The 9,116-nt window shown below is 32.4% G+C and overlaps 1 protein-coding gene across 1 annotated transcript; it reads right to left on the bottom strand.

Moving 5' to 3' along the window:
- Positions 1-1,961: 1,961 nt before the first annotated feature.
- Positions 1,962-3,842, bottom strand: LOC105962860 (zeaxanthin 7,8(7',8')-cleavage dioxygenase, chromoplastic). Its single transcript, XM_088815986.1, has 2 exons — positions 2,458-3,842; positions 1,962-2,381 (listed from the first exon to the last, which is right to left on the bottom strand). The coding sequence occupies exons 1-2, from the start codon at positions 3,840-3,842 to the stop codon at positions 2,015-2,017; spliced, it is 1,752 nt and encodes a 583-aa protein (XP_088672112.1). The 3' UTR covers positions 1,962-2,014.
- Between the last annotated feature and the right edge of the window lie 5,274 nt (positions 3,843-9,116).

The raw sequence follows: 9,116 nt of genomic DNA, 5'->3' as shown, positions 1-9,116 counted from the left end.
AATAGTTTTTTGTTGTCCATATATATATATATATATATATATATATATATATATATATATATATATATATATATATATATATATATATATATATATATATATATATATATATATATATATGGTTTCATTACAAATAAGCCCATCAATGGGTACTTATTTATAAAGAGATCTAGACAAAAAACTTATTTACAAATAAGTCACACATGGTCCAGATTTTTATAAAAGACTACAATAGCCCCTCATACTTTTTTTTTTTGAGGAAACTCCCTCATACTTTAATATACTCCAATTTCATCCTTAATTTAATCTAACTTCAATTTGACCCCAAATTTCACACATTATTTAATTTTGACCCAAATTTTTTTTTTCAACAAAATATTTTTCGGGATTTTTTCGCCGGTTTCCGGCATTGACTTTTTTTTTCTTCTTTCTGTAACATTTTTTTTTCATTTAACAATAATATTGATGTGATTGACAGTAATATTAACTATATTACTGCTAAACACAGTAAAATTAACTAAACTACAGTTTAACACGGTTATATTGCTATATTAATCTCTAGCACAGTAATATTAGCTCAACAAAACTCATTATTATTGTGTAATAGAGTAATATTACTATGTTGACCGTTCAACAAATGTAAACATAATAAAAAGTCAAAAGAATTAATATTACTGTGAGTGACAGTACTATTACTTCAACAACAGTAATATTACCTTCAACCACAGTAACATAACAATAATAGACAGTAATATTATTACATTACTCTGTGAATAACTCAAACAAACATAACAATCCAAACAAAATAATAATATTGATGTGGTTGGCAACAATATTACTAAAACAACACTAATATTACCGTCAACCACAGCAATATTATTGTGTTTACAGTAATATTACAATAATAGACATTAATATTATTACGTTACTCCGTTAATAACTCAAACAAAACAAAAACCCAAAAAAATAATAATATTGATGTTGTTGACAGCAATATTATTGTGTTTAAGGTTATTTTTACTGTCAACGACAATAATATAATTACGTTGATTTGTCAACAAATCAAACACATTAAAAAAAATAACAAAAAATAAAAAATAATAATATTACGTTAATTTAGTGTCAACGGCAGAACAATTACATAAATGTATTGTCAACGGCAGTACAATTACATTAATTTACTGTCAGTGATAGCACAATTACGGTCAACGTTTAGCGGTAGACGTAAGGAAAAAAAAAAAAAAGTCAACGCTGGAGACCGGCGGTCAACGTTGGAGACCGGCGGTCAACGCCGGAATCCGGCGGCGGAGAAAATAGAGCAGGAAAAAAAAATCAAAAAGTTAACGCCGGAATCCGGCGGCAAATTTTTTTTTTTTTTTTTTTAATCTTTGAAAAAAAAGTCAAAATTGGATTTTTGTGGACAAAATTGATTAAATTGGGGTTACAATTAAGAATTGAGTATAAAGGGTTGGAGATAATATTGACATATACATGAATGTTTTCTTTATTTATAATAAATATTAAAGGGATGAGGGGATGAGGTTATTGGTGAAAGAGATATAACCCATAAACCTAAAACAATAAAGATGCTAATTGGTTGGGGGCTTTTATATATATATATATATATACATATATATATATATATATATATATATATATATATATATATATATATATATATATATATATATATATATATATGTACGTGTGTGTGTATGTGTGTGTGTGTTTATTACTTATTATAAATATAAATGTTGTTAGTTTGATGAAATTTTAAGAACTATGTTGAGAAAATAAAAATAATGAGAATGCATTGGATACACAACATTAGGATTTGTATTACAATATCTCAAATCTCACTTTCATATATTGTGTTTGATGGATATCAACACATGCATGTCTATATTTTGTGATGGGAGATTTGTTCAACTGATGATTAATTACATTTCATTTTTTCAAGATTGTCCTTCATATTTATTAGATATTACATATTTTAATGTAAGAACCTCAAAGTTTAAGGAATAAGGTTGTCAACTTGGCTCACAAATGTAGTATGGAAGCCATGGGGCACCCTCCCAGGTAGCTTAACAGCAGCAATAACTTCAAGGCTTGGCGACTTTGCGTTCATTACAACGAACTTCGATTCTTTAGTATTCTCGTTATGTACATAAACCAACAAATAACCATCGTCTTCCTCCGCCATCGGATTGTTTGCCTCTCTCGCGACAAATATTGGTTCGCTCCCGTAGCATCCAGCCCCGTAAGTCCGGCTGGCCACCACCGCAGAGTCGCCGGAATATTCCTCACCACATAGCGACAAATCTAACTTCACCACACCAACCATCTTTGGGTAGTTCTCTATTGCTGCTGCATACATGTACCTGAAGTATATTGTTCATGCTTGAATTAATATAAGAAAGTCATGAATATAATAATATATTTTTATACAAATTAAACCTGTTTTTCTTGCCGGCGTATTTAGGATTAATCGCACCGAAGTCGATGCTTTGGGTCGAAACAATACACCTAACTACCTCCTTCGTTTTGATATCAATTGTAATCTTTTCCAGCGATAAATGTGTTGAATTTCGTCGTTCCAATAGATTCTCAACTGGCAATATATTAGTAACCACCATCACGATTTTGTTACACGTAGCATCATCGTCATCTTCCCATGCATTAATTATGTGCATCATGTTCAATCCAGGCACATCAGTCCAATACATTTCACTGTCATCAGTAGCATATCGCGGAATAATGCCAAGTCTCGGAGTTTTTTCAGGATCAACCCTAATTATTTTCTTTCCTCTCATTATTCCCAAAGGGTCCATCACAAGCTGTGCATCGGGGAATACGGCGAATCTTTTCGTCACGGCAAAGTCATGAATATACGATGTTACGCCCTTGATGGACAATATTTGCACGTCCTTTTGTTTCCTCCCATTAGGATCGATTCTGAAAAACGTCAGAAACGGAGGGATAACATTGTTCCGGAAAGCAAATGCTTCACCCGTGTCGGCATCAACTTTCGGGTGGGCTGTCATATGCGAGAAAAGGTCGCCATCGCTGCTACTGTGGAAATCGTGGCGGCCGATGGTGAGTATATCTCCGTCTGGACATATTTTTATTTCATACGGAAGATCGGATTCTATCATGGCGAAAAGATGTCCCGCGAATTCAAATAAACTAGTATTCGCCGTTCCGATGCCAGCGGTGAGAGGATTGATCTTCCCACAAATAATACCTCTTGCCACAGTTAAAAGTACGAAGCGTAAACTATTACTAACGAAATACGCAATCGGGTTAGGGAAAAACGGATAGCCCAAATCACGCTCCATTGTATACTTGTGTGTCTTTACGAAACGGCTGCAGAAGATGGCTTTGTCGCCGCCGGAGAATTTGATGGAGTGGAGCATTCCGTCACCGTCGGCTATGTGGTAGGGCCCACGTGGGATGAACTGGGGATTGGGGCCATTTTGGATGTAAGCGCCGCCTTCCAGAGCGGCGGGCAGAGACCCCTCCACCACTTCGCAGGCGGTGGGTGGAAGCTCTTCCACAGGATAAAAGTTGCCGGAGAGTTCGTGTTTCGGGTCGACATGCGGGGAAAGAGAGGTGCTAAAGATGATGAACTTGCATATGAAATCATCTAATGTCTTAAAGATTCTTTCATGCTTTGATCTTATTCCTCGTGTTGTAGTACTAATTATTTTTTTGTGAATAATCTTTGATTGACACTTGTGAATTGTGATTTTGGTTTGGATATTCCTCGTACTAATTCCAACCAATGAGACATTCAATGATGGATGGAACTTTGGAAGCACAGAGGGGGAAAGAGTAGCCATCATATCAACTCTTTAAGGTATTACAAAGGAAGTAGGTGTGACTTATTATTTTGAGGTCTCATCATATATATAGTGAAATGCTTTTTGGGTTTAGAAATTTGCTATTTGCAGTTCATACCCCAAAAGCACTTCTCTCACTACAAACCCTCTCACCCACTTCCCTCCAAAACCGAAATATTTATAAAAATCAAAAAATTCGAATTCAAGCAAATTAAAACAAGCCAAATTCATTAAAATTTTGAGGTATTTTTAACTCCTAAAAGTTTTTAATGCATTGGTAGGAAATTTCAGTTGTAATTTGATGTTAAACAATCCTACAAATCGATTTGTAGGGCTATTTTTTCCAAAATTGCGCTCGGTGAATGCTCAACAGCATTTTTCACACCCAGTTTGAGCATGGAAAATGCTGGTGAACGCCTAGTTTGAGCGTCCATTTCCGGAATGCGCGCCCGGTTTGGGCGTACGATTCTGGTTTGGGCGTTCAGATACAAATAGCATTAGGTTTGAACTACAAATAGCAATTTTTCAACTGTAAAGAATAAGTCCATATATATATATATATATACCAAAAACCCCCCATGTGATAAAATAACTAGCAAAAACTCCCCGTGTAAATTTTTAAATAGGTCACTACACTCATTATGATTTTAAACATTGACTGAACGTAAAAACACAAATATACCCTACGATAAAATTGAATAAGATCAAATAACATGAAATATGGGGCAAAATTACAATTTCACTAAACTTATAAAACTTAAATTAGGGGATTGAATTGCAATTTTCCCAAAAAATCAAAAGAGACAAAGGGAGTGAAGAGAGATTATGATGGTGGTGGTGTGTGGGTTGGGGGACAATTCTGTCATTTCATAAGCAAAAATGAAAAAAAAAAAATCACACAAGCAGCGAGTGGAACACACGTTCTGCTCCAAGGGGATTTTTTGCGTTTGACTTTTTTTATATAAGGGGGTTTTTGCTAGTTATTTTATCATATGGCGGTTTTTGGCAGATAAAGATTACACATGAGTACTTTTTGCACATTACTCAAATATATACACGTAAAATATGAAAAGAATGAAAAAAAATTAAGTCGGAGTTAGGTGAACTATATCCCTTTTTCAATTTATATATATTTTACTTATCAAAAAAAAATATTATGTCATAGTTATATATATATTTTTTCACAATTACCAACTATCTTGATTAAATTCACCAGGTAATATTCACTGGAAGCATACATGTATATGAGTGTTATTGTAGGCAACCACTAACCTATTGTGATATGCTGCAGGATGAATTTTACGTCGTGCAGTATTTTATTGAGACCCTGAAAATCATATAATATCATACTGTGGTTACAAACTTGACGGTAAAAATATTGGGGTAATATGCTAGGAGCCCCTCATACGAAACCTAATTTGAACTAAATGACAAATCTAAATCCAATTTTTTAATTAAATCCTTCGATTGAAATAATATATGACCCACATCCTTATATTTTTTTTTAATCCCTATCTTACCCTTATACCCTAAATCTTATAACCCACTTATTCACGTTTTTCTCAGATTTATTTTTCTCCGTTATTCCTCTTCTCTCTTGGGTTCTCTCGCTCTCTCCTCTCTCTGTCTCTGCTCTCTCTTCTCGCTCTCTCTCTGGCTCTCGTTCTCGATTTATTTTTCTCGATCTCAAGCTATATCTCTCGCCCCAACTCCATCCCATGATTTGAGAGGAGGTGGTGGCTATAACCATGAAATCGACTATGGCGCTGCTGGAGGCGGTGGGGAGGGATGGTGATGGCGGCGGCGGCGGCTCTAGGAAGGCGTTGGTTGTGAGCGGCGCCGGTCATGAGGATGGGCTCGTTGGGCTGCGACGCTCAGGGCTGAGGGGATGGTGTCGGTGGTGCTCGTCGTTGGGGGGGGGGGGGGGGGGGGGGGTTTGGTGGAGGAGATCTACGGTTTGGTGGGGCGGATCTGAGATTTTTCGATTTCATGTCTATAGATGTCTATGAGTATCTATGGGTGTCTATGGTGTTTGACGGCTAGGGTTCAAATGAGGAATTAGGGTTTTAAGAATATGTGACTACGGATTACTATAGGTTCCTATAGTGTTCTACGGGTTTCTATGGAAGACTACGGCCGAAAAAATTAAAAAAATATAATTTTCAATATTATGTAGAAGAAAAAGGAAAAAATACGAAAATACAAAAAAAAAAAATTGTTCTACAAAAAAAAAAAATAATAATAAAAATGCTAGATGCGAAAATAAAAATGTTAAATGTAGAATGAAAAAATGATAAATTCAGTTTAAATATTACTTGGTGCATATTTGATTTTTTTTGTATGTGGGGGCATTATTGGAATGAAATTTATTAAGGATGTGAAGCTAATGTTTAGTTAGACTTGTCATTTAGTTCTAATATGTTTTCCCACCAGGGACCTATATCTTAAAGCCCAAAAAATATTAGCGTACAACTTCTCAAATCCGCAAACCACACAATAGATGCAAATATGTGCGACGAGATCAACGAATATTAGAAAGTTTCGACATGAGCAATGACAAATTTATACTATATATGGTTCTAGGTCCACGACCTTGGGGAACATTTCATATTTTATAGAGGTCAATTAATTTTTTTTTTTTTTTTTTTTTTTTTTAATTCTTCAACATTCACAACATTAATTATAGGGAAAATTATATTAATGTTTTGATTTACTTTCCTTTTCATTTATGTTAATTAAATTTCAACATCAATTCTAGGATTTATTTTAAATTATTATATTTTTTTTTGATTAATTGTAATTAACCATCATGTTTTTTGAATTTAATGCATTTTTTATGTAGATCGGAAAGGAGCGCAATCAATCATAAATAAGGTTGATTAATATGACACATTTATAGTATAAGAATCACTTATTCTATATAAATTTTAAAATTTACTTTCTCCATATATATTTTCTTTAATTAGAGGGTGTTTGGCTAAGTTTATTTTAAACAGCTGATAAGTTCTTACGTCTGATAAGATGTGTTAAGAGCGTTTTAAGAGCTGATAAGCTGTTACATCTTATTTTTAGGATTAATTTTTAGAGTGTTTGGATAATGGGCTTATTTCCTATTTTTACTCATTAAAAGATCTTAAATAAAAAGGTGGTGTAGGTACTTATTTAAAAAGATCTAATTTGCTCTCCAACTGCTTATTTTAAAAAAAATTAAGATTTTTTTCTAAGAATTTACCAAACACTTTGGAAGAGCTTATAAGCTCTAAAACATCTTATAAGCTCCTTTTAACATCTTATAAGCTTAGCCAAACACCCTTTTATTTATAAAGGGGTCAAGACAAGAAAATATTTTATAAAATAATCCAGACAATGTCCGAAGGTATGTAAAAGACTTAAATACCCCCTCACATTTTCATATGCTCCAATTTCATCATTTCATTCAATTTAACCTCAATCTACCCCAAATTTCATCAATTATTCAATTTGATTACAATTTTGCCCGTCGACGGCGTTGATTTTTTCTTTTTTTTTGACGTCGTTGACCGGCAGTCGATGCCGGTCTCCGCGGCATTGACTTTTTTTTGGAACTTTTTTTCTTCAATATTTTTAGCCTGTTTAAAGAGTATTATTGTTGTAGTTGACAGTTACATTAACTATATTACTGTTTAACACAATATTATTGTTATATATATAATTTCTTTTTTGTATATATTTGAAGACGATTCGAAATGCATCAAGTGTGAGAGCTTTGTTTGTCAGTAATAGAAATTTAATTCGTAGTGGTTACTTAGATGGGTGATTTGAGTCAGATGAATATACAGTTATATTTAGTCATATACAGTCATATATAGTCATGTATAGTCATGGCTACATATAACTATACATGACTATAGGACTTGTAGTATACTATAGTCATTTGTAGTCGATTTCAGTTCAGTAAATTTATCAACAAAAAAAAAACATGTTTTTTTGTATTTTACATGTAATCTAACTTGCATGTTCTATTTTGCTATTTAACTCGTATTTTTTTTTGTCGCAGGTTTTGCTTTTATTATAATTTTATGACATACAGAGAATAAGATGCGATGAAGTGCCTTGTGAAGTTGGATTCATGCTACAGTAGTCTAGACTTTATGTCACTATATATAACTATAGATAATTGTAGATAACTATTGTCACATGTAGTAGTAACATACAGTTATATGTATGCTATAGGTTTTTTAATGTACAATAATACTTGTTCATGTTTGAAGAATATATGCATGTGATAGTATTTTTTCCTTTTTTGTTTGTTAGTTGATTTATAAAATCAAGATCTAAATTGTGAATTTTATTTGTTGGTGTAGATGAATTTTGGAGTAAAAAGACAATACATGACTACATATAAACGACTATACATGACTATTGAACTTGTAGTACACGGTAGTCATGTGTAGTATACTTTCAGTACAGTAATTTTACCAAAATTTGAATTAATAAAAAAATTTATAAAATTAAAAAAATTAAAAATTAAAAAAAATAATACAATCGAAATATTAAAATAATATTTTTTTTTTAAATACAGTAATAATAAAAAAAGGTAATATATATATATATATATATATATATATATATATATATATATATATATATATATATATATATATATATATGAATAAAAATATTATTAAATTAAAAATAATGATATATGCAGTACAAAAATACTAAATGCTGATCCAAAATGATAAATGCAGTTGGTGAAAATGTTGAATGCAGTTGGGCGAAAATTGCAAATAAGGGCACAATAGTATTTTTGTCTCTCCAGGGAAGTATCTCAAAGGAAGATTTTTAGGGGTGGACCTATCCCTATATATTCTCCATGTGAGGGGTGTATATCAAACGGACCCTATTTTTTAATGGAATAATAGATCGAGTTACTGATTTAATTTGGTTCTATTGGTAGGATTTAACTTGCCGTTCCATTATGTATTGTTTTTAGGAAAAAATAGCAAGAACTCGGGATCTAAAAAATGTAGTTAAGGAAAATCTCCCTCGAACAAATAATTACTGAAAACTCCCTTAACTAATATTCCACCTAAATACTATTTTCATAATTCCAAAAATACCAAATCCCACACACAAATAAAAAAAATTCTCTCTAAAATCCTCCAACACCCAAAACCCATTTCCTTTCCTCTTCTTTTCCCACACTTTTCTCCTCATCGTTTGCAAAATCACACTCCAAAATTATGAAATAAGTAGTTAAATATTGCAATTTATGTTGAAGTATTTACTTTG

Source organism: Erythranthe guttata, chromosome 1 (genome assembly GCF_056151865.1).
Source record: "Erythranthe guttata isolate IM_541 chromosome 1, IM_541, whole genome shotgun sequence".
NCBI classification, from domain to species: Eukaryota; Viridiplantae; Streptophyta; class Magnoliopsida; order Lamiales; family Phrymaceae; genus Erythranthe; species Erythranthe guttata.
The sequence above is the reverse complement of the archived record's forward strand: the minus strand, read 5'-3'. Positions and strand labels throughout refer to the sequence as shown.